We start from the raw sequence: 25734 nt of genomic DNA, 5'->3' as shown, positions 1-25734 counted from the left end.
GGATTTTTAAAATGTCGGAAACAGTAGAATGGGTATAGGTAGGAAAAAGGTAGCGCAAAGATTTAATAAATTTAAGTTTACGTACATAATAATAAAATACTGCATTATTTGTAATTAATTGTGCAGGAAGGCGCATTGGGGTCTTCGTGTCAAGCCTTCCTGGTATATATCTATGTAAAATAAAATAAAATATAAGCTTACAGTATAGGTATAATAATTACAATCCGAATTCAGATTTTTTGGGACTCCAATTTGTTTTCACACAAGGGCTCCTCGCGTTTAGAGAAGGTTGGCCTTGTTCAAACTGTTTAGTGTATCATTTTGATGTGTTTGAACTTTGAAGTGTATCTGTTTCACCGTTTTCTTTACGTAGTGCTAAAATTAACTGTAGTAGTAATCGCTGACGGCTATTTTGCGTCGCAATGTTCCAGTTTTAGAATAGTTTTATGTGCGTATAAAGGTATGAGGAAAAAGTGCGAGGAGATGTTCCGGTTGCGTCAAATCCGGCGGGAAAACTCTCCCTAAAATAGCGGTGAGTGATTGTGCGGATTACGCTCGTTACGAAACTTACTGGCAGATGCTCAAGGGCGTCTAATCATAGCCGGAAAGACGCCGGCGTCCCGGTCCACCGACATGGACCTGACATGAGGCTGGATCGAGGAAATAGTGCTGAAAAAGAAGTTGGAACGGCTCAATGAACATGAATTTTGAATGTCCCGCGATGATCAATACGTCAAAACATGCCGTTTTGTTGGCCTACTTATGTATACATATATCGAAAGTGTTTCATAGTATTTTCATATTTCATAATTCATATATATATACTTTCGGAATATTTTGTGTTTAAAATAAATAAAGATACCCAAGGCGGCTCTCAACAACTTATGCATTTCAATATTCATCGGATCCGTCTTGTTGAAGCGTGTGGAATCTATGGTCGATTTGGATATTACTTTTGATTCTCAACTCACCTTTCACAACCACATCAAAACAGTCGCTGACGTTTCCTTTCGTCGACTCTGGGTATGCTAAGTTATTCACTAACCCTTTGTCTCCTCGCTTGTGAGAAGCAAGATATAGTATAATGCGATTGTGTGGAATCTGCATGAAGTAAATTACTCTCTAATGAATTAGAAAGTGTAAAAAGCATTTCTTCGTTTCCTATATATGTAGGAAAGAGTATGGGTATTACTCATATCTCTACCATACTCATTTCCTTTTGGGCATGCTTGGGCATAATTCTCTTGAACTTGGGAGAAACTTTTCATTAATTCGTTTTGTTCTCCAGCTTCTCTCCGTCATGCCCGTCGTTGTTGAAACAGCTGGGACTTCATGTCCCTAATATTTATGTGCGTGGTAGACATCATCATTTGATGGTTGTACCTTCTGCTCGCACAGTTCTTAATCGAATGGCTCCTATTTCAAGAGCTATCGGACTTTTCAATGAAATCGTTGCTGCTGAGCTTAAATTTGATATTTTCCACCTCGGTGAGCTTGGTAATCAGAGATTGTTTTAACCTATTTTTCTGATAGCCTGCGCTCAACATTATTTTCATTATTTAATGTGATGTGTGAGTGAAATTTTGATCTTCTCTCTTCCATTTGGGCCTCGCAGGGATGTTTTTTTTATTTCCGACTGGTTCTTATACCTACATATATATATTGGTGCTGGATATATGTAGGTGCATGACATTCCCTATTTTGTATTTTATTATTTGATAATTTTACTTATCTGCTATTATTATAATGCTATTGTTTTTTATGATTATGTATAGGTACATGTTTTTTTTTGTCTGTGTATATATGTATGTATGTATTTTTATTTTTCTCATCTCTCTGTATTTTTTCGACCATTGTGGCGCATTAAGAACTCCTGTAATACCATACTTTGTATTTGCGAGAGTTTTTATTTGTGTTGTTTACATTCCGCCCGCTGCGAAAGACGATGTATATGAGTTATTGTTTGCAAATATGATGAATGTACGTGATTTCATAAATGAACGTGACATATTATTAATAATGGGTGATTTTAATATGCCTAGTGCCAATATTCATGTCCGCAATAAATTTAATTTTGTAATTTCCTATTGCGACCTAGTACAGGTTGGTTCACCCATTAGTCCAAGTAAGCTTGATATTATGTTGGTGAATGAATCCAATGTGTCAGCAACGATGATCCTATGCCCAAAAGGAACTGCGATCATCCCTGAGGACCTATATCATGATGCATTACAAATTGAGCTTCTGTTTTTGTCTTCTGTGAGACCTGTTTCAGCTTGTTCATCTGTTGGGGTTCCTTCATCACGATGGAATTTTGCTCGCGTTGATTCTGAATTGGTTTATAATGAGGTTCGTTCTATGGACTGGCGCCAAATGTACCTCATGAATACTGGTGATGCTGTTGAATTTTTGTATAACACACTATATAATATTTTTGACAGTTATGTTCCTCGGTTCATCAGTTATCCTAATTTAGAACTACATCGTCGGGTTTTTCCACCGTGGTTTGGGTCCAAACTTATAACTGATGTTCGTGCAAAATGGTTGTCTCATAGAAGATGGAAACGTAGCCAATCATTTCGTGACTATGAGAAATTTCGGATTCTTAGGAAGATCGTGAAACGTGGTGTGAGTGAGCGTTATACCCTCTATCTCAAAGAGATGGAGAGTGCTATCGCAAGTAATCCTCACCACTTTTTCAGATTTATTAAGAGTAAGCATATTTCACATGGCCTTGAGCATTCGTTCTCATTTAATAATAAAAGTTGTGTCGGTCCTGAGATCGCTAAAGCTTTTGCTAGTTTTTTTAGCTCTGTATTTGATCAGAGATCACCATCCCTTGATGCTAATTTGGCTTCCCAAATTGGTACTGAAGGTGTTGTTATAGACATTCCGCGGGTCTCGCTTGGAGATGTTAGGATAGCAATTTTGAAGCTGAAAGGGTCTGTTGGGCCTGACGGTGTGCCCCCTGACGTATTAAAGGCATGCTGTAATTCGCTCTTAGAGCCTCTTCAGTTTATTTTTAACCTTATTCTGGATTCTGGTAATTATCCTGAAAAATGGAAATTATCTAGAGTCATTCCCATTCATAAAAGTGGCTCTAAAAATGAGGTTGAAAATTACAGACCTATTGCTATCATCTCGGCTATTCCCAAAATTTTCGATAATATCCTTCACCGTTTGATTCTTTTGCAGTTCAAAAGATTGTTGTGTGATGAGCAGCATGGTTTTTCACCATGTCGTTCCACTACCACTAATCTTGCCTGCTTTTCATATTATACCATGTCTAAAGTTGACCGTGGACAACAAGTTGATGTAGCCTACTTTGACTTTCGAAAAGCATTTGATCTTGTCAACAATGACGCTCTTATGATCAGATTAGCTGAAGTGGGCTTTTCTCCACGTCTTCTTAAACTCTTTGCTTCTTATCTTAGTGATAGGAAGCAATTTGTTAGATATGGTATTTATGAATCTCCTTCATTTTTTACGCGATCTGGTGTAACTCAGGGGTCCACCTTAGGCCCTTTACTATTTACAATAGTCATTAATAACCTCCCAAAAGTACTACGCAATGCTTCATGTCTCTTGTTTGCTGACGACGTTAAACTATTCTTTGCTGTTAAGGATGAGAGGCAAGCCTCTCTCCTTCAAGCTGATATTAACGCTGTTTTAGAGTTCAGTTCCAGTTTAGGGCTTGAACTGAATACTAGTAAATGTGCTATTATGAGTTATGGACGTGCGAATTCGCTCTATTGTCACGGATATTCCATTGGATCCGTATTGTTGAAGCGCGTGGAATCAATGGTCGACTTGGGTATCACTTTTGATCCTCAATTCACCTTTCACAACCACATCAAGACAATCGCTGACGTTTCCTTTCGTCGACTTGGATTTGTCTTGAGATATGCTAGATTATTCTCCAACCCCTTGTCTTCTCGCTTGCTTTTCAACTCGCTTGTTAGAAGTAAGCTAGAGTATAATGCAATTGTGTGGAACCCGCATGAAGCAAACTACTCTCTTATTATAGAAAAAGTGCAAAAAGCATTTCTTCGTTTTCTTTATAAGAAAGAGTATGGGTACTACCCATATCTCTATCCTACTCCTTTCCTTTTGGGCATGCTTGGGTATAATTCCCTTGAACTTCGGAGAAACTTCTCGTTAATTCGTTTCGTTCTCCAGCTATTGCGTGGTAATACGTCATGCCCGTTGTTGCTGGAACAGTTGGGACTTTATGTCCCTAATAATTATGTGCGTGGTAGACATCATCATTTAATGGTTGTACCTGCTGCTCGCACAGTTCTTTTTCGAATGGCTCCTATTCCAAGAGCTATTCGACTTCTCAATGAAATCGTTGCTGCTGTCCCTGAATGTGATATTTTCCACCTTGGGGAGCGTAGATTGTCAGATATTATCTTAACATATTTATCTGGTAACCTGCGCTCATCGTTACTTTCTTAATTTGAATGTGATGAATGAGTGGAATCTTAATCTACTCTCTTCCATTTGGGCCTCGCTGTGATTTTATTTTTTATTCATATTTTGTTTTATTTTATTTTATTTTTTCTTTCTCTTTTGTACATTTTTATATACTATTTTAATTTTGCTCAGTGTAAACAAAGAATGGGATTTATGGATTTTATTTTTAATTTTTACACTTTTGTTATTTTTTTTTTCTCTCTGAATGATGTATTATTTTCCTTTTGTTACTTTTTTTTATTATTTTATTTTACCATGTTTTCTGCTTTTGCTTTTTTCCTTTATTTACAGTTTACTTGTTTTTATATCATGTTTTTATATCTTTTTCAAATGTAGGCCATTGTGGCGCATTAGGTTCTTCCTGTAATGCCACAATGGTCCAAAACTATTAAATAAATAAATAAATAAATAAATAAATAAATAATGGTCCAAACGTCAACTTAAAATGAATCAAAATAATAAAATAAAATAATGACGATTTTTCGAAAAGCCCGCTTCCGACACAAATGGCCGTTATGAAAGTGGAGCACTGTGTACGGGAGTTCTCGTTAATTAGTCAAAACTAATCATAATTCACACAATAAAACTTCAATAGGTTACTATTGAGCGTTTATTTAAAAAAAATCTCATCTAAAACTATTAAAAAAAGGCTATATGAAAAAACTCTTTTTTCTTCAAGATAAATCGATTGATTCGAGGCATAGCACTTTGCTTAAAATCGTTGATTTTTTTTATCTTACGTTATCTTGATATGACGCAAGCTTTCCACTAGGTGTATCGTGGGAAAACCAAAATTCGCATCTTTTGCTCCGGTGCAAAATTCGCATCTTTTGTATGATATATGTACGTATATTTCGCTCTCGCTAAATTCCTTAATTGGTATGTGAATGGAGTATTTTTTCTGTAAGACCGAAATGAGATGGATGAGGTTAAGTGTGCGCAATGTTATTATACATTCCTTGACACGTGCATTTACTTTGATATTCGTATAAATGTTTGTTTAATTGTAGGTGTGCATGTGTGTAGTGACTTTGAAAGTATATTTTGACGATCATGGTTGAGCAATCGACTTGAGCGGAAACGCATGTGGGATTCTTTGATCTCTCTGAAACGTATAATTAAATATAAACAGTTCAAATTTATTATTATTTATTTTTTTTTTATATTAATTCATTTCGAAAATATTTCGGTATTTAAATCTTATGTTCTGATTCCATTTTAATTTTGTTTGGAATTTTTATTGTTATGTCTATCGTTATGCACCTCGAGAAAAATGTCAAATTCGATGTGTGTGGTGACACTATGTAGTGTCATGATTTTTAATAAAAAAGGTTTAAATTCTGATGACGCGCGCTAAATGCATGTCATCTGAAACTAACCTTATGGCATAATATATAAGTGTTTATTTTTTTCAATCAAAATTGAGAGCAAAATAAGTGAAAAAAAATCAATCATTGATTTCGATAATATTTTCTTAGTTAGGCGCGGTATAAAGACATTGTTTATAGATGTATGAGCTGCATATTGTATGTATCTAAAATTGTATTGTATGTACATACATACAGTCGCAGTCACATAAAACGTAACGCTTGCTATTTCACAAATTTAGGACAGTAAAAATATTATCCCTTTATTTGTTTGGTTTTAAATGACTACTTCTTTTAAATATGATTGTTTTCTAAGATTTGAATTCAGTTTCGAGTTTGTTTTCAAGGTGCAAAGATAAAAAAAAATCGAATATAAACAAAATAGTCTGAAAAAGCACACTCAATTGGCATCGGAGAAAAATATGATTATTTTTATGGTATTTCTTCATACCATCCAGAAGAATAGATTAGTGTTTATCATATAATACTTTGAACAAAATGGTCACGGGTTCAAATCCCACTAGTTTCTGCTGGCCACACCATGGATCGTTTCCTATCAGAGTTTGCCAATTTATCTGATTTTTATTGAAACGGTTCAAAAAAATTGGCGAGTTTAAAAGCAATCTCGAATTTCACTGAATTCTATAAAATGCTGCAAATTTACAAATTTGACCATAGATGTCTTTGTGGATTTTAATTGATATGTATTTATTTTGTATAATACTAATAATACTTGTATATAATGTACAATGTTTCTTGCCATTGGGGATACCTGTTAGGTTTTCTTGGTATACATTAAAAATAAATAAATACTGTGTATGTAGATATTAGTAATATGCAGTCTTCCACTGGCTCTGATACCGGTATTTTTTTTTGTTAAACACAGCTGAATGAACGTTTTTATACACTCGTGTGTAAATTGTGTAGTGACTGAATTGAAATTGTGTTTGTAAGATTTAAACCACCCGTAGAATTACATACGTATTAAGATTTACTGTTCAGCTAACAGACAGTCATCAGCACCCACTCATAATTAAGTCATCTCTAGTTCGTCGCACACAACAACTTGTTCACTTATTCAAATCAACTGTTATCGTTTTTGTCGTCCATCATCTTGTTGTGTCTCTCTTACGCATCTATCGTTTTAATATTTTACGAGTTTAATATATGAAACTCAGATGAACTCCAGTTAGATTGGATATGATATACATATGTATGTAAGTAGGTTTTTATAGACATTCAAAATCTGCCATTGACGTCTGTAGCGATTTTTTCTCACGAATTCGATTTAAATTTAACACAGCGTAAACACGCGAGCTAAATGCAGCTCTATATAAAACTAAGCGCCATCAATGTTCGATTATTTTTAGTGCATACTGTTACTTTTTTTTTGAGTTGAAATTAAATTGTTTTTTATTTTGTTTTTCAGATCAAAATAGAGCGTCAAGCCCTGGAAGTGTATTAAAGGCGCCCCCGGGAGTTGGGGCTGCGCCCCCGTTGCCCCCCGCGCCCCAACCCCCGCCAACACGAGGAGTTGAAGCTTTAGCAGTCCTCGTACAATACCTCGTATTTCAGGTACGTTCAATTCAAATATACATAATAAATTGATTCAAGTTCTCGATGTTTCGGGTCACTAGTCCAGTGTCCCAAAAATCGTAGAACTCCCGTACTCGGTCGATATTTTTGTTTTATTTTCTTTTTTGTACTGTTTACTGCGAAATCGTATATCGCACGGTTCGTGTTGCCGTCAACTTTTAATCAGCAGGGTGGTGAATATTTAGCCGGGGGGAGGCGGGGGGTGAATTTAGGCGATCAACAACATGATTCAGTGAAAGCGTCGGGTTTTTCCTGGAAATTTATACAATAATGTACTACAGGTACCCCTAGAGCGGATGACGCCATACATGACCTACCCTCTTGCACGAATGCTATGTATATAGCCGACATGTTCAACAATGTTCGTTTTGCTTATTTTTATAATGTTTATAGTGGATCTATTTGGAAAGGTCGGATTCGTGATATGTCTTAACGATTATAACATCATAAAATACAATATATATTTTTTAGTAAATTCTAATTTTTTCTACATAGAATCGCATTGTTTGTGAATAAAACAGGGCCGTGGATTCGTTTCAAAATTTACTGACTCCGACTATGACTTTTACCTTATGCTTCGACTCCGACTCCGACTTAAAAAAATTCACACGACTTTATCTTATGATTCGGCTCCAACTCCAACTTGAACGATTTTTGTAAGATAGACCTTTTCTTGCCAACGTATAAAATTGTTAGTAATAAAAATAATAACAATTTTCAAAATATAAAAAATTTGTGGAATTGAAAAAATCTCTAAAAATTGGCATCTAACCCAATTTATTGAAGTATTGGTAATGAAATGGGTATAACTAAAAAGTAAGTACATTCAGAGTGTACACTACCGTCCATATGTTTAAGACCAACATGTTTTTTGAGCATATCTTATACAATTAAACGGATTTTAATCATTTTGAAAATTTCTGGGATAGATAATTTCTTCACTAGTACGAATTCAAAGTCGGACTGATATGATATGTACATAAAAAACATTGAAATTATCTAAAATAATTCTGGAAGTCCGTACCTACCATCAAAATGTAAAATTTTATTAATAGAATGCCAAAATTATATACAACAGTCATTTCAAGTGAAGGTGATATTTTTCGATGAAAGTTTCGTTTGATGTTTTTGTTTAGTTTTTAAAATCTGTTTAATAATTTTAATAGATATATAATTTCTCAATAAAACTGCGTTTATTTTTTTTAAATTGACGTAAAATTGTATAAGTTATGCTCAAAAAACATATTGGTCTTAAACATATGGACGGTAGTGTATGTACATATATACATAGTATATGAATTTCATACACAAAAAAATCCGTTTTATAAAAAATGAGGGCACGACATATCAAAATATGTACGTGCAATTCAACGATTTTATTTAAAATGTAATTTAAATTCATGAAGTTTATATAGATATTATTAACATTCAATTTATTAATGGATTTATTTCAATAAAATTGGAGACTCGACATAGTTGATACATATCGTAATGCTATTAATTAAAAAGAATAATAAAAAAAAGAGTCCTAGTCGGTTGATTTTTTTTAAGACTCCGACCCCAACTCCAACTCCGCATGAAATGCGTCCACTTTGACTTCACAACCCTGGAATATAATCCAGTTTGTATCGGTCTATCAATATTGTATCGGATACTAACAGGGCCGGATTTAAGACAAGTGAGGCCCTTTTTGAATTATGTAAGTGTTATTCGGGCTTTAACTTAAATATAAATTTAACAAAATTAATATACATATATATATATATACATATGTGACTACATATATTTTTCCTCTTTTAAATACCTTTTATTAAATAAATACCAAATAATATAAATTTAAAAAAATGCAAAAATATTTTTGATCATAATAATTTTTTTTTAATTTCATATATAATATAATATATATTACATTTAATATAGCATAATTTAATATTGCCCGTATAAATAAGGCCTTTCCAAATGGGAACTTGTGGGTAAATCCGGCACTGGTAAAAAAACGAAACAAAAGAGCTACATATTCTAAAACAGTTTTTTTCCATGAGTGGTTTTTTTTACCAAATCGATACACTTGAGTGTTTTCTTTGCAACGATAAAAAGATACGATATTAATTTGAATTAAAAATGAAAAATCAATAAATCTTGTATCTAAAAAAATAAGATGTTTTAAATACAAATATAAAAATGAATTTAAAATACCATCCAAATTAATATATTATTTTTATCAATATTATTCAAATTGATGAATTAATATAGCGATATTTAATATTCAAATAATTTCGTGTCCACTTTCACATAAACTTAAAATACATATATACATACATAGTTATGAATCATTCCTTCTAATATTTCGTTGTGAAATCGTCTTAATCGAAATACATTTATAGATTAAATTTCTCTTTTTCCTGTGCCCTTTTTAAGTGCATATTTTGAAAGTACCCAGGTAGAAATGAATTTCAAAATTATAAAATTTTAACAGGTGGGTTCGTTGAAGTCGTCACCTAATATAATCCAATACGTACCTGTTGTATATCTGTCACTCAAACTGTATACCTGTCACCAAACTTGCAGCACATCGTTCGTCGGTTTGCAATGAACATTAGATAAGTTTAGCGAAAGTTTAAGTAATCCATTTTACGCATTTTCAAGATTATATCAAATAAATCGAACAAGCGCATTTTTTATTTATTATATATTAATCGGTATTGGTATATTGCGTCTTTATATATTTATATATCGGTAATAATGTATATTGCATCTTTGGAACAAAATTGTGATACGTCTTTGAGACCCAATTAATTAAGGTGAAATTTTAAATATGAAATTAATCAGAGGGACTGAATATAAATATAATGATTTGTCTTAATTGTACTCAGCGGCGGTTTATCATTGAAAATAAGCGCTCGCTTGGGGCCCCTGAAATGGGGCTTTGCTTCCAAAATTTACAAATTATTATCATTGTCCACAATACGTTCGTAAGCCAAGAGTAAATGAAACTCATACCTACATACATATTTTACGTAGTATTTTAAAATATTTCGTATTTTATTTCAAAAACTGTTAGTGTTTCAAATATATATTAATAAAAATTAATAAAAAAATATGGTTTTGTAAAATCTTTATGAAAAACAATATACTGAAAAGCATGGTAAAAAACGATGATAGCATTTTTTTTACTCAAGTGGGGGCCTCAAATTTCAAATGAGTCTGGAGCCCCCCATTTACTTGATCCGCCACTGATTGTACTCCAATTAATTGTATTTTCATTGAAATATATTATAGTTTGATACTAATTTTCTACTAGTTTCGAATTTTGCCTTTTGACATTTCAATGGTTGATTTTAGAAAAGAATTGATGTGTAATTTTGTATTAAATTATTTTGAAAAGTCACTGGTATATACATATACATTGTTAAATTAAAATTAAATTATAAAATATGGTGTATAGTTATTAAAAATAAATTATATACTAGTTTTTAAAAATTTGTTATATATATATGTACATATGTAGTTATTAAATTATATTATCTTGAAAAGTTATTCGTATATTTTCGTAGAATTTGAATATATGTATGTATGTACATAGAGGATCAAAACTCAATTTAGTCAAAAATGTAATAAAATTAAAGTACTATGGCAAATATTATCGCACGGCAACATTCAAGGCGGCGATGTAAATCCTTTAATAACACTGTTCGACACGAAAAATGGTTCAGAGACGAGATATGACTTTTCTTATAGATCTATGCCCAGTAAACACGAATCTGGTAATAAAAAATGTTGATTGGATGAAAAAATGGAGATTCAGAGATATGTGTTTTTTAAATCGCGCGATTTTTCTATATCTTTTTGTTGTTCGGTCGATGTCTCAAAATCTGTCAATTTCCTGTTCAAAATGAATATTGGAATCTATAGTCGGGTATTTTATCTTTCATTTGTAGTACTTTTCAGCTTTCAAATCTCTCTAAGTAGTCGTCCAGTTCAAATCAAAAGTCAAAATTACGTATTTTCACTTGGGATTTTTTCCCACTGTTATTACTATTTTATATTGAGTATTTTCTATTGAAACATATTTATTGAGATAGTGTTCTGACCACACTATTTTTTGTTTTCGTTTAAAAGGGTTAATTGGAAGTGTGCTGAACTTTAAATCGGTAAAATTGCGAGCAAAAAGCTCATACTAGTGTTTACTCGTATTTACACGAATCTCAATTGAATTAATAGGGATAATATATTAAATTATCTTTATATGAGAATTAAATAAAATTCCACTTAAAAAAATCATATTTCGACTATTCTTGTGGATTAATAACAAAAATTCGTTTATTTTATCGAGGTAAGCCAATTATCAATAGAATAGCTTCGCAAAGAGCATAATATGTATATGTACATATATGTATGTATGTATGTACATATATATATAATATTAGAGACACTATTCAAGATTATAAAACTGTCGTGTTTTTATCCCACATTTTTTACAACGCTTTTATTAGTTTCACTTCGCCTTTTGGTCTGAAAATAGTGTCTTTATTTAAAATAGTATTCTTCCGATCGGTTTGAAACTTTACCATTTTGTGCGGTTTGGTCACCGATACAAATTATAATCGCTTCCGATAGTTCTATGGTGAAAAATAATCGTAACAAACACGTTTAAGAATGCAAAAATTTTGGAGACGATGATGTTTATTCACACATGCGGTTTTTACATGCATAGCTTAATTTCGACGATAGTTATTGTACATAAATTTGTACAGGCAATTGGAATTTTACTTAGAGCCTTCCTAGAATTGTGATTTCCATTCGGTAAAAGCGTTGATTGGTCGTGTTGTCATCCGCCAATCGCATTCCGGGATTCGACTTGTACCTGCGAGGTGGTGGGGCGGGTTTTGCGAATCAATTCGGTGAGGGTAGTGTCGGTGTGGGTGAGGGAAAACCGACGCTTCTCAACAGTTGGCATTGACCGGTCGCACGAAGCGGTCGATCCTGGTGGCGCACTTGTCTGCGGCACTTCGCCCTCAACCCTCCACCCTCCACCCTCCCCTCAACTCTTGGCCCTCTGGACTATCGAACGTTCTGGGCCTTCTTCGTGCTCGACTGTGGTCTCAATATTGATAACCGCAACGCGTATAATTGGAATTCGCGTAACGCAGCCTGAAGGCTGATCAAATACGCAGTTGGAAAGGAGCATCATTTTCCATGAAAATCCTTAAAATGGTTTCGGAACCGATTCAGGTGAGGATACATTGGGTGTTTTGTGGTTTTTTTTTATTTCTTTTCAAACGAAATATATTCCATATGTGTATGATTTTCTTCAATGTTATTGTATTGATTTTATCTTATTTGTATACATTTTTCTTTTCAGTTGGATGCTTTGAATGCTCCACGATGGAAAGTACAAGCTACGAATGCAAAGGCTCAGCTAGCCGAGGCAGCTGGTCGTCTACAAAGAGTACTATCATCACAACGAGCGGATCACAACACATGTAATTTCCATTTGTCGTTGTGTATAATTGCAAATATTTTATTTGTCTGTGTATTATACTAATGAACTTTTTGATTTCAGTGACTCAAAGCTTATCCAAAATAACACAACTTGAAGATGAACTTAGAGCTCGAGAAGATGAACATAATTCTAAGATTATTGCTACTATTACCGAGGCAGAAAAAACATACAAGTCTACGTTAGAGGAGAGCACTGCGTTGTCGGCAGAAATTAGGAATTTAAAGGTAAAAGTCGTAGTATTCTGATGGTTGATGTTATGTTGATGTAAAATTTGTTTTTGAATTGTGTAATGATTTTGTTTTGTTTTTATATAGAGCACGTTGTCGGAACTGAAACACGATGTAGCTGAAAGTAGGACGCGTGTTGTCAGGGCTGAGGATGCTACTAGGAAACATATAGCTGAAAAAACAGCTCTGTTGCATGACTTAGAACTTGCCAATGAAGAAGTCAAAAGGTTGCGGCTTATCAATGATGAAGCCGAAAAGGCTTTAACCACAGAGAGGCAAGAAGCGCAACTATTTAGATTAGCTCAACAAGAAATCAAAGATTCTCAACCAAAACCAAATCTTGAGGATGCCAATCTTTCACCGCCAAGAACTAAGGTAAATTTTTTATTTCAATTATTTATTTCATGCTATTAGATTAAAATTTGGGTTTGTTACGCTATAAATGTAATTTTCAGTAATTCATTTGTATCACCCTTACGGGAATATGCTTTAAAATACTGGGTTTTATTTTCTTGAAGTTTCTCAATCCTATGGTCAAACTGAGTATTTAAAAGCATGTGCTCACAAGAATGTTACGAATGAAAAAACAATTATTTGTGTAGTGAATTCGATTACAAGAGTATTTGCATTTGTAGTTGCTTCACCATGAGATACGTTTTTTTACAGTTTGCTATGTAATGAAGTGTTCGGGGATGTCTATTTTCCAGTGATTTTATGTTGCCTTCTGAAGTGTTTTTGTTATGATTCAATGAATTTATAAAGTTCTGTAAATTTTTGAACTATGTTTTTCGACACCGTAATGAAATTTTTGAAAAGAATGAGCTTTAAAACTTTTACTTGGAGCATACTTTGCATATGACTCTAAGTTTTCTAAATTTAAGGTAATCATTGGGTAATCTAGTAGTTTTGGATTTCTTATACTTAATTAGATAATAATATTAGCAATAAGTTAATGTTTCTTATCAAAGTTGCTTATATAATTTATTTTTGAATTTTTCAGGAAAGTAAAATGGCTGCAGAAATACAATCGTTGAAATCTGTGCTCGATATGAAGATGGAGGAACTGAGTGAACTTCGTAAAAAGCATGAAGATTACAAAAATGCAGCAGAACAACTTCCATCTGCTCTTCAACGTAACGCTACCCTATCAGCTACAGTAGAAGACCTTCGTACACAGCTTAATCGCAAACTTCAAGATGAAATGTGAGTCATATGTTTCTTCAAAATATCTAAATTCTGTTAAAAAATTTACATACTTTTTAATTAACAAGTTATTTATTATATTTTATTTTTTTAGAAATCTTCTACAACAGAACAAACAATTACAAGAATCATTCTCTAGAGAGTCCGCCATGAAAAATCGTTTATCTTTACACAATGAAGAACTTCAATACAGGTTGATGCAGAATTCAGAAGTCGTGAATCTTCTAGCTGCACATTCTGTATTAAGGAACGATCAAAATAACACAAGCATCCAACGTAGAACTGGAATCGCAATTCCTGAATCAACCAATCAAACGTTCCCCGGGGATAATTTCGTCCGAGGTCAGGTGAGAACTACTGCTAGTTTCAACGAGAAGTATTTACATTCAACTAGTCTTCAAGACCGACGTGGAGAATGGCGGACAAATTTGCGGAGGGCATCTAGATCAGAAGGTGGTGACAATAAAATTAGTTTAACCGATAAGAAGAAATCTTCTGATTATTTCCAAAGTGAAGATCTATCTCCACCCAATTCACCTAAAGTCAAAGGCGTTGTGGAAAAGAACGACTCAGTCAGTTGGGTGCTTGAAATTGAAACACCAGAAGAAATGGTATCACGAATAGTGCGCAGAGCCGGTTCATTTCGAGTATCCACCTCACCTCCAGCACGTGAAGCTACCAAGAGACAACGCTCGCGACCTAAAGGCCTCTCAACATCAGCGTCTCCTCATTCTTTAGCACAATCGGCGTCAGCGTCATGCCTTGAACCTACAGCTTTGCGATCAACAAATTGTAAATTGTTCCGTTCTAATTCAATCGAACACAATCAATATATACCGTCACGACCGATCCGAACGAGCACACCGAGGAAGAATTCCGGAAGACAAGATTTACACTCGCCCAGTGCTCGTACAGCAGCATCATCATTCGACAGTGTGCCACTTAGTAATAGGGAAACTTTTATAGAAAAGCAGAGCGATAATATTTTAGATAACATTCAAGTACCATGTAATTTTAATGATAATGCTTCGATCGAAAACGAAGATTTGGTGCTGCTGCCCGAGTGTGAATCTGTACCCAAAGAATCTGCCGGAGAGGCTTTGATATCCGGCGCCAATTCGGAAGACGACTCGTCCCTAGATGAACCGTCGCCCAGTTCGAGTGACAGTGAAAGTGGATCAGAATGTGGATCTGACAAATATTTGAATTTAAATGGAGCCGGAGATAGATTGGCCGATCCGGTTTTGCAAAAAATCGCCGAGACTATGGATCAGAGTCTGTCTGCGACGCCGATGGACGTCAGCTGGTCAGAAGATGGTGTTATGGGTGTTTCAGAAAGTGATATATGAAATTGGGACTTTTAATGGACTCGTTTGTCCATTCGCAGACAATGTTTATAAAAAAAATTTAATATTGTTTTTGGCCAATTTTTATAAACTTGAATTTATTTTGTACAAATAGTGTTTTGCGACATATAACTGTTTCTGGTTGGTGAATCGACATGCGTGAAGTGCAAATTTAATATAGAAATACTTACATATATTGCTTATTTGTTATTTTTGTTGTGACGTTTCTTCAGTGTGAAAGTATCACTCAAAATATGGCGATATATGATATTAATGAAACTGTTTTTATTTTTAATTATTAATTAGTTTATGTGTACCTGAATGTATTAACATTATATTATTAATTTCATTGTATCGTATATATTATATTTATCATGGACTTTTTATATACCATGCGTTTGAATTTGAATCGTTAAAAAGTTTTGCTGATGTTGATTGCCTTCCCGCAGTTTACGTACATTCTATGTACAATACATTTTAGTATAAATATAACATCATAAACAATCTATAATACCCATACTTCTATTTTAAAGTTACATTCAATTTTCACTTCATGTATGTCGGTCATATAAATAAGTTTTAATATAATAATTATATAAATATATATGAGATACGTAAAAAAACGGGTATTATGTTTTTTATTATTATTTTATTTGAATCAAATAAATATGTGGTAAAACTTACACAACCTCGTTAATTTCATATTTTAAAAATATTTTCCCAATTAAATGCAAATTAATCTTTTTTCCAATTGCAATGACTTTTAATTATATACATATATTTATGTCTAACTCAAATTCACATTGATATTTATCCTTTAAATTTTGAATGTTAAGCAATAGTCATATTTTCCGCTAAAATCTTTGTATATAATATAATTGAGTATGTGTGTGTGTGTGTATGAGACTAATAAACATGTATATCACTGTGGATCAATTTTATTTTAAATATATTTTTCTTCGAATTCGGTATGAATATTTGCGATAAGCAGTAACGCTTGTATATAGTTTGTGTCACTGATGATTTTTAGCATTGCATAAGATGTGTATTTAGGTCCAAATATTTTTTATTCATGATAATTACTTTAAATTTGTAGTCATTTTGTAAAATTTTGTATGCATGAAATGATACCAGTCAGTAATCGATTTGTGAAAGTCAACCAGACTAGATATATAAGTAAAAATAGTCATTGTTTCTGACTGTCGTTAGTCATATATAATAATTATAAAATAATAGATGCGTAGTCATTGTTTCTTGTATTTAACCTGTTCGTTAATTTAGATTCATTGACTCCAATGTAAGTGTACAGTCTTAACGTGTGAGTTTTCATATTGAAATCACATTGTATTGAATTTTGAAGATTATTGCCAATAAAAAACCTATGATAATTATTGTCGTAATGTAAATTTTAATTAGTACTAAATTATTTATTTTGTGAATTATTAAATGGTACAATTAATTTGAGATGCAATTGAAAATTTTTTATTTTAGTTTTTTGCATGTACAAATTTTAGAATGACCTTTTAATATTCATCGAGTATTGTTTCGATGCTTATGTACATAAAAAATTAGATTTTAGTGGTGTTTCTTTATTAGAGTTTTTTTTTTCTTACGTAACTAAAAGTATGATATGAAAAGATTTTGTTTTAGGATTCTGAGAAAGGATTGAGATTTTCCAATATTGTAAACTGAGCGTATGTGGTTGTCATGTTTTGAATGGTATCCAAATAAAATTTGAGCACTTATGTTTGTGTCGTTTATATTTATTTATCATACTGAATACTCATTTTGTAAAGAATATATATGTTTTCTCGAATTGTAATTAATGTATCGCTTTACGATTGAATCTTTAATTATAATTAAGTGTACTATAAACTTCATTCCACTACTCTGTTATTAAATATGTTTTTGTTACAATTTTGCAAATCTTTGTGTATTATCTTGTCTATAAAATGTAATTTTATCATAGAAAAGTAAAGAAAATTATATACACACATGTTAAATATTTAATTTTATTTTAATCCCAACTTATCATAAATCTTACACGAAATATATATATTATACATTACAATTACACAAAGTTACTTGCACTAAAACATGCATTATCATAATATTGAAACTCTTATTATAAAAAATACTGGATTAAATAAACTTTCAGTAAATTAATCACATACTTTACAATACCATACACATACACATTATAAAGACTATACATTTACAGCGTACCACTCTCTACCATTTCCTTCAATTTGAATTTTTGTATTTTCCCGGAGGCAGTCTTTGGAAAATCGTCTACAATTTTAAGGTATTTGGGTACTTTAAAGTGTGCTATTGTACCTTTACAATACATTTTCAATTGATTATAGTCGAACACTGAGCCTTGCTTCACTCGAACACTAGCACATATTTCTTCACCCAATCGATCATCCTTTATTCCAAAAACCTATTAGATAAAGATATTGATTAATATAACCCCACATACATAGATTTTTAAGTTTATTGAATACAAAATTACTTGTGTTTCCAATACATCTGGGTGGGTGTTTAAAAAATCTTCAATTTCTTTTGGTAAAATGTTTTCTCCTCCTCTTATAATTATGTCTTTTATTCGCCCCGCTATTCTACCATAACCGTTCTCTTCGAGTATAAACTGGTCACTAAATTTAAAAAAAAATATGTTCAATATTTGAATTCCATTTCATAATATACACATGTAGAATAAAAGATCATAAAATACATGATTTTATATTGACTAACCCAGTTTTCAACCAATTTTCCTTACTAATAACATTGTTTGTTTTATCACCCCAATATCCTGTCATATTAGCATAGCCTCTTATACATAATTCTCCAGGCGTTCCCATTGGAACTAATTTACCTTCTTCATCAACTACCTAAAGCGAAATAATAATTAAAAACATATATCTTGACAGTTAAAATATTACCATGCATATGTGTATGTATTTACCTTCGCTTCTAGATTTTCCATTAATCTGCCGACAGTTTCTGTCGTGCAGTACATATCTTCACTAGGCATAGACTGGAATGCTGTCAATACTTCTGTCATTCCATAAACAGACTAAAAATAAAGTGAAAGTAAAAGCAATGATGAAAAGTTGCATAATAATTAAATTATAAACAAAGAAAATGGTTTACCCGTATGTGTGAAACACCAAAGTCTTGTGTGATTTTGTTGAATAATTTAGGTGAACATGGAGCCCCTCCTGTGATGGCCATTTCTGGTGAATCTAATATGATTCCACGCTCCTGCCTCCTCTTCAGCATATCGACATACATTGTCGGAGTACCGGTTAATGCCGTGCACCTACGTACATATGTATATGAATTATTAAAAATTTAAGAAGCGCATTTAAATAAAGATTAGGAGAATGGAATAAAGCTAAGGTATACTTATGTTTTGCTATTGTTTTGATTGTATCATCTGCTTTAAACGTAGCAGATGGAATTATTAGAGTCGATCCGTGCTGAATAGATGCCAAAAATAATAAAAGGCCAAATGCATGGAAAAATGGCAACTAAAAATTGTAACATTTTTATCATTACATATATTATATTATAATAAGAATTTCGTAGTAACATTACATAGTCATCATACATTTGAAATTATAATATAATATTTTACCTGGAGACATATATTGTGGAATTTTTTATCTAATTCAATACGGTAACCAACATCCATACTATTATTCATATAGTTAAAATGCGATTGTAAAGCTGCTTTCGGCAAACCTAAAATAAGATATATTACAATAAATCTGATTTGTCAAGTTTACAAATTAATAATATTTGAGTATAAGTTACCAGTAGTTCCCGAGGTAAATAAAATTGCATAGCTAGAGTCGGGACGTATTGTTGATTGAAGTGACGATATTTCATTGCCATTACCCATCGCCATTATATCTTTATATTTTAAGACCCCACTTAAATTTTAATTTAAGCCATTAAAACTTAATGAAACAGGTATGTATATTATATAGAAATTTTGGTTTAAAATGAAAAAATGAAAACATACTCTAATTTAGTATCGTCCATTGTTATTACTGCTCTCAAAGATGGCACAGATGAACTGTTTAGTTCACCAGGAGCGCATTGGCCAAATTCAGGCATCATAATTCTCAACATATTATAAAAATTTTGAGTTTTTGTATTAGAAGGGATTACCAGTGCCTTAACGCCAACTTTATTCAAACAATATTTCAGTTCTCTTATTTGATTCGCAGGATTAATAGCTACCTGTCACATATGAAAATACGATATTCTTATTAATACATAACAAAATAATGCATATACGTATTGAGAAAATTCCATATATTTTACCAAAATTAGACCTATTCTCGAGGCTGCCATCATAGTCACTAAATATCGTGCCGAGTTGGGAGAACAAACTCCTATTCTATCGTTTGGTTTCAATCCATATTTTAAAAGTCCTGAAGCTAGTTTATCCGCCTTTAAAATTGTAATATGTTGAATTTTACATACAAATATGTACATATTCATATATTTAATTTTACATATACGTACCTCTAATACAGTTTCTTCAAATGTTAACGATTTATTTTCATATTCAGAGATAATGAGTTGATTGCCTGGCCAAGTGTTTGCTGCTTTTGTTAAAGCTTCTCCAATTGTTGAATTTTGCAATGGCCTTGGGCCTACATTGTGCACATAGCTATTTAAAACTGGCGGGGACCTATTGATTTTCAGATGAATTGATTATCAATTAATTATTAGGCATTTACCACAGTAGTAAAATTATTAATTACAGTTGGTGGTCTTTTTTTTAATATTTATAAATATGACCAGTTGATATTGAAATATAAATATTTAAATTAAACATGCTTTCCCAAGTTATGATAAATTTAATGAAAATGTGATATAAAATAAGTTTTTAACATACCAGAATGGAGAAGTGATGAAATCCACATGCAAGGAATAGTAAAAACCAACTAAATGAATATTTAGTGATCATTTACCATTGGATTTTCTTCATATCATACCGAAAATACTTACAAATTGATCGTGCAATATTGAAAGTTATGTATTTGAAAAAAAAAATGAAAAATCTCGACTTCAGAAAAATTAATCTTTTATTAAATTATATAGAATTTATTTCAATATAAAAATAGTAATAACATTTATAAAAAAACGATATATTTTCCAGTAAACGTTCACAAGCATAAATATGATACAAAGATTGTCAGCACAAAATTTGATCCTGTAATTAGTTAGAAGTATATCCAGTTAAGATGTAAATATATGTTATATCGTATGTATGTATGTAGTTATATTAAATAAAAATATATGTAGTTATAACATGATTAACAAGCATGAGTTACAATTTGACGGCATATAATTGATATTTGGTTGCCATGCAAAACATTCACAATTGATCATTCTCAAACATTTCCTTCAGTTTGAATTTTTGAATTTTTCCCGATGCAGTTTTTGGAAAATCATCAACTATTTTAAGATACCTTGGTATTTTGAAATTGGATATCTTATCTTGGCAATATCTTTTCATTTGATCATAGTCAAAATTCGAACCTTCTTTAGCCCGAACAGTTGCACATATTTCCTCACCCAAACGATCATCCTTTACTCCAAAAACCTTTAATGAAAGGTTACTTATTTGTTATGGTGATTACAGAGAAAAATCAATATAAAACCATATTCAACACACGTACGTGACATTCGGCAACATCTGGATGAGTACTAATAAAGTCCTCTATTTCTTTTGGAAAAACATTTTCACCACCGCGTATAATCATATCTTTCAACCTTCCCACTATTTTTCCATATCCATCTTTTTGCAGTATGAACTGATCACTAAAATATATACATACATATATTATTTGTACGAGCATTTATCAAAAAAATTATAAATAAAAAGTATGTGACATTACCCAGTCCTTAACCATTTGTCGGGGCTAATCATTTCACTAGTTTTTTCCGAGTCATTCCAATACCCCAGCATATTACAGTATCCTCTTATACAGAGCTCTCCAGGAGTGCCAAATGGAACAATATTTCCTTTTTCATCAACAACCTAAATAATATAAAACATCATAAAAAATTCACTATGCACATAATATACTTTATATATAATTTTAATGAAAATAAATAACCTTCGCTTCTGTATGTTCCTGAATGTGACCCACGGTTTCAGTGGCTTGTCGAAGATTTTCATTATATAAAGACTGAAATACTACCGCTGATGTTTCAGTCATTCCATACACTGACTAACTTTCATAAATAAAACATTTATAGCATCGATAATAATACAAAACAAATTATAAGTAATAGATTATTACATATTGAAAATTTCACCTTTACTTTTGATACATTCAAAACTTTTTTAGCTTGTTCGAACAGTATCGGCGAACACAGTGAACCACCAATAAGCGCAATTTCTGGAGTTTTGAAATCAATTCCACTTGATTTTTGCGTATGAACTAAATCCACATACATTGTTGGCGTCCCAGTAATGAAGGTACACCTAAAATATATATTAATATTATTTTATATTATATATAATTGAAATGTATTTGTATTACAAACAAAATCGTTACTTTTCATTGATAATACTTTTCAGTGATTCGTTTGGACTATACATAGGTGATGGTAGTATCATCGTTGATCCATGTTGAAGGGATGCCATTACTACAATAACGAGGCCATATGCGTGAAATAGGGGTACCTAAGCAAACAAATAGTTCAATGAAGACTATTTTTCTTCAACTAGAAATAATATCAATTTAAAAACAGCAACAAACTATATTTTTACCCAGTGAAAAATATCAGTTTTTATCATCAAAGAAATTTATATATATGTATATACAAAAGACATAGAATAGGCTTGTAAAAAGGTTTAATGGAATTGCTGATAAACAAAAAAAAAAAAGTAGAATACTATAATCAACTGCCCAATGAGATAGGAATATCACTCAAATGATTATATGTTTGTACATAATTTACTGCTATGATAAATCCTGATGAATATGACATAAAAATACCTGAACACATATTTTGTGATATTTCTCTGAAAGTTCGTTCCTTTTGCCAATCAGATAACTATTGTTCACAAAATTGTAATGGGACAGCAATGCTCCTTTTGGTTTACCTGAAAGTTATATTTTATATGAATTACATACTTTGGCATGTTAACTTATTCAAATGTAATGTTTCAAAAGTACCAGTTGTTCCAGAAGTGAACTGAATGTTACAGGCATTATCTGATTGTATGACTTTTTGTAATTCTGAAACATTTCGCATTGTTGTGGAATTCACCATTGATTGTATGTCATCATACGTATAAGTACCACTGCATTAAAACAAACATAGTACAAATTATTGGTACGAAAATGTGTGTTTGAAATTATAAATTTAGCTTACGGTAGTTTATGGTTATCCATAATCACTATAAGTTTAAGATCGGGTAGCCGGGAACTCTGTAATGAACCAGGTTTACTTCGATCTAATTCCGGTGACATGTTTCTGATCATTTCATAATATTTGTGATCTTTGTATTCCTTTGGCATTATTAATCCTTTGACGCTGACTTTTTTCAAAGTGAATTCTAGTTCACTTTCCGTATAAACAGGATTAATCGGTACCTATGCATGGAAATTTCATAAGTTATTTATTATGTTATGTTGTTTTTCACAATTGTAAATTTGATTACAATAGATGAAGTTGTTGACGAATTCTCAAATACTCAATTAATTGCTTTTTAATATGGCGTGATTATATAATAAACTTATATAATATAATATATACGTAAAAGTTGCAATCTCCAGTTTTTTAATATTTGTTTATTTTTAAATATGTCAAACAATCCATCACATATTAAATAAAACATTATACACGAAAGATATAAATTAAATGAAATGACAATAAGGAGAGTTATATAATAAATTCTTTATCTTAATGTAAAATTAATATCATTACATTATGAAATCTAAGTGAAATGAAAATTTAAGCTTAGCATAAGTTTAATGTGTTTTAAGTACTATAATATTATTATAGTAAATAAAATTAGTATCTTTTATACTTAAAACTAATTTGAAATGATACTTTGAATTTTCTACGAATACAGTTGAAAGAATAACTAAAATACATATATGTAAATACGTCACCTCAAGATACTACCTATAAATATGTACGTCAGAATAAAATAAAATAAGCAACTTTTCGCTGAAACTTACAAGAATAAGACCAGCTCTAGCTGCAGCCATCATAGAAACTATCCATCTGGAATAATTAGGCGATGCAATGCCAATTCTGTCGCCAGGTTGAAGTCCGCACTCAATCAAACCTGCAGCGAGCATATCCGCCTAAATGAGGTTGAACAAATGTATATGACCGTGTACATTTTATGCATATTCATATTTTGTTTTAATTTAAACATTTTACTTGTTCGAAAACTTGACTAAAGGTTAAAGTGGTGCCTTCGTGACATGAAGTAATCCATGGCCTGTCGGGCCAAATGTTTGCCGCTTCTTCGAGACATTGTCCAATAGTCGTATACTTTAATGGCTGTTCTCCGACATGATGTATATAGCTTAGATCGCTATTATTTGACAAGAGTGGTGATGAACTAAACACTCGTTTTGAAATCCAGTCATTCCTGAAAATTGTGGTTGGTGTTGATATTGGAAATTTTGTCTCATATAACATTGTAAAAACGTAAAACTGTTTAAAGGTATCAAAAAATAGATTGATTCCAATACAAATAAAATCAAATAATTTGTCATAAACATATGTATGTATGTACAATTTAATTAAATAATAAATAATTTGTGAATGAATTCAATTCCAACTGTATATTTGTACATATATCCGGCACCCAAAATGAAAGATAAATTTGTGTTTATTTACAAAGATAGTGTGTGGATTCAGATAGTAACATTTATTTGTGTAATTTTATCAAAAGTAATATGCTCTCATTTTTGTTAATCGTTAAATTGAACTAAATGTTTTGAAGCAAAACTAAAACAATAATAATAATATACACATTCTTTACTACTATATGCAAACAAAGTAATGTGATAAAGAAATGTATTATTATTCTTCATAAATAAGTAAATTTTATAAATATTTAATATATCTAATAAATTATTATTTATACTATACTGTTATATAAGAAGACAGCCTCATTTAATAAAAAGAAAAACATATTCATACATACATATATATTTTATAAATGCTGAGTTACGAGAAATGTCTTTTATAAACATGTACAATCTCTGATTGAAAAATTAGCAACCCAATTAATTACATATTGAAATTATAAAGCAAATTATTTACAAACAAGTACATTATTTAAAACTAAATTGAAATTGATTAATTATTCAAACCACACACCGTCATAACGTATGGTATGACACTGTGACATATTTAAATCAATGCAATATTGAATAATTCACGATGAAATATATGGAAAATGCGTTACTTTTTGCTGATTGTGCGTTGACCAAGGAGCGATCTGAAGATTAATGATATCCTCGGGGAAGTCATTTTACTGAAGATAACAAATAAACACTAACATAAACTACAATTCTAATATTGATGAAAATGAGACGTGCGTCTCCTACTGTGTTACTACAACCACTGACCGTTATCAATTTGATATTCGCTTTATGTTAAAAAAAGAAAACTAATGACTGCTTTATTTCAGTTTCAATACGGATTGTAATAGATACAGAATATACACATGTCAAATATTTGAAAGTGATTACAGAAATTGAAAAATATTGAATACAGTTTACAAACGTGTTTATATGGATTAAACACATACACATGTTTTATATGTGTATGTATAATGTGATATAAAAACAGGTTTTAGTCAGGTTTAGTTACTATAGGACAGTCAGAACAAGTATAATTAAATGTTTGAAACAAAAACAAACATTTAAACCTAATATCTAAAAAATTATAACTTTTTTTTATTTTTTTTAAATCTTGAATATTTTATAGATCGTCACGATATGCTCCCT

At 31.6% G+C, this 25734-nt stretch overlaps 3 protein-coding genes across 3 annotated transcripts in view; 1 reads left to right on the top strand and 2 right to left on the bottom strand.

Moving 5' to 3' along the window:
• Window positions 1-17712, top strand: part of LOC143911235 (uncharacterized) — a 120668-nt gene extending 102956 nt beyond the window's left edge. The window contains exons 6-11 of the mRNA XM_077430048.1: window positions 7273-7418; window positions 12802-12922; window positions 13003-13166; window positions 13257-13544; window positions 14170-14372; window positions 14467-17712. Of these exons, the coding sequence (XP_077286174.1) occupies window positions 7273-7418; window positions 12802-12922; window positions 13003-13166; window positions 13257-13544; window positions 14170-14372; window positions 14467-15721 (2177 nt within the window). The 3' untranslated portion in view covers window positions 15722-17712. The remainder of the gene's footprint in view (window positions 1-7272; window positions 7419-12801; window positions 12923-13002; window positions 13167-13256; window positions 13545-14169; window positions 14373-14466) is intronic.
• Window positions 17330-20729, bottom strand: LOC143910734 (medium-chain acyl-CoA ligase ACSF2, mitochondrial-like). Its single transcript, XM_077429332.1, has 11 exons — window positions 20713-20729; window positions 20057-20429; window positions 19752-19972; window positions 19541-19659; window positions 19362-19468; window positions 19130-19254; window positions 18875-19043; window positions 18687-18797; window positions 18476-18612; window positions 18234-18375; window positions 17330-18161 (listed from the first exon to the last, which is right to left on the bottom strand). Exons 1-11 carry the CDS (start codon window positions 20727-20729, stop codon window positions 17934-17936), a joined length of 1749 nt encoding a protein of 582 aa, XP_077285458.1. The 3' UTR covers window positions 17330-17933.
• Window positions 20730-21054: 325 nt separating this feature from the next.
• On the bottom strand, window positions 21055-25357 carry Acsf2 (Acyl-CoA synthetase family member 2). Its single transcript, XM_077430050.1, has 12 exons — window positions 25191-25357; window positions 24152-24365; window positions 23944-24072; window positions 23132-23352; window positions 22933-23060; window positions 22753-22859; window positions 22309-22436; window positions 22067-22235; window positions 21865-21978; window positions 21643-21785; window positions 21424-21565; window positions 21055-21347 (listed from the first exon to the last, which is right to left on the bottom strand). The coding sequence occupies exons 1-12, from the start codon at window positions 25253-25255 to the stop codon at window positions 21120-21122; spliced, it is 1788 nt and encodes a 595-aa protein (XP_077286176.1). The 5' UTR covers window positions 25256-25357; the 3' UTR covers window positions 21055-21119.
• Between the last annotated feature and the right edge of the window lie 377 nt (window positions 25358-25734).

Source organism: Arctopsyche grandis, chromosome 4 (genome assembly GCF_051622035.1).
Source record: "Arctopsyche grandis isolate Sample6627 chromosome 4, ASM5162203v2, whole genome shotgun sequence".
Classification (NCBI taxonomy): Eukaryota; Metazoa; Arthropoda; class Insecta; order Trichoptera; family Hydropsychidae; genus Arctopsyche; species Arctopsyche grandis.
Note: the sequence above shows the minus strand (reverse complement) of the source record. Positions and strands in the feature narration are given on the sequence as shown.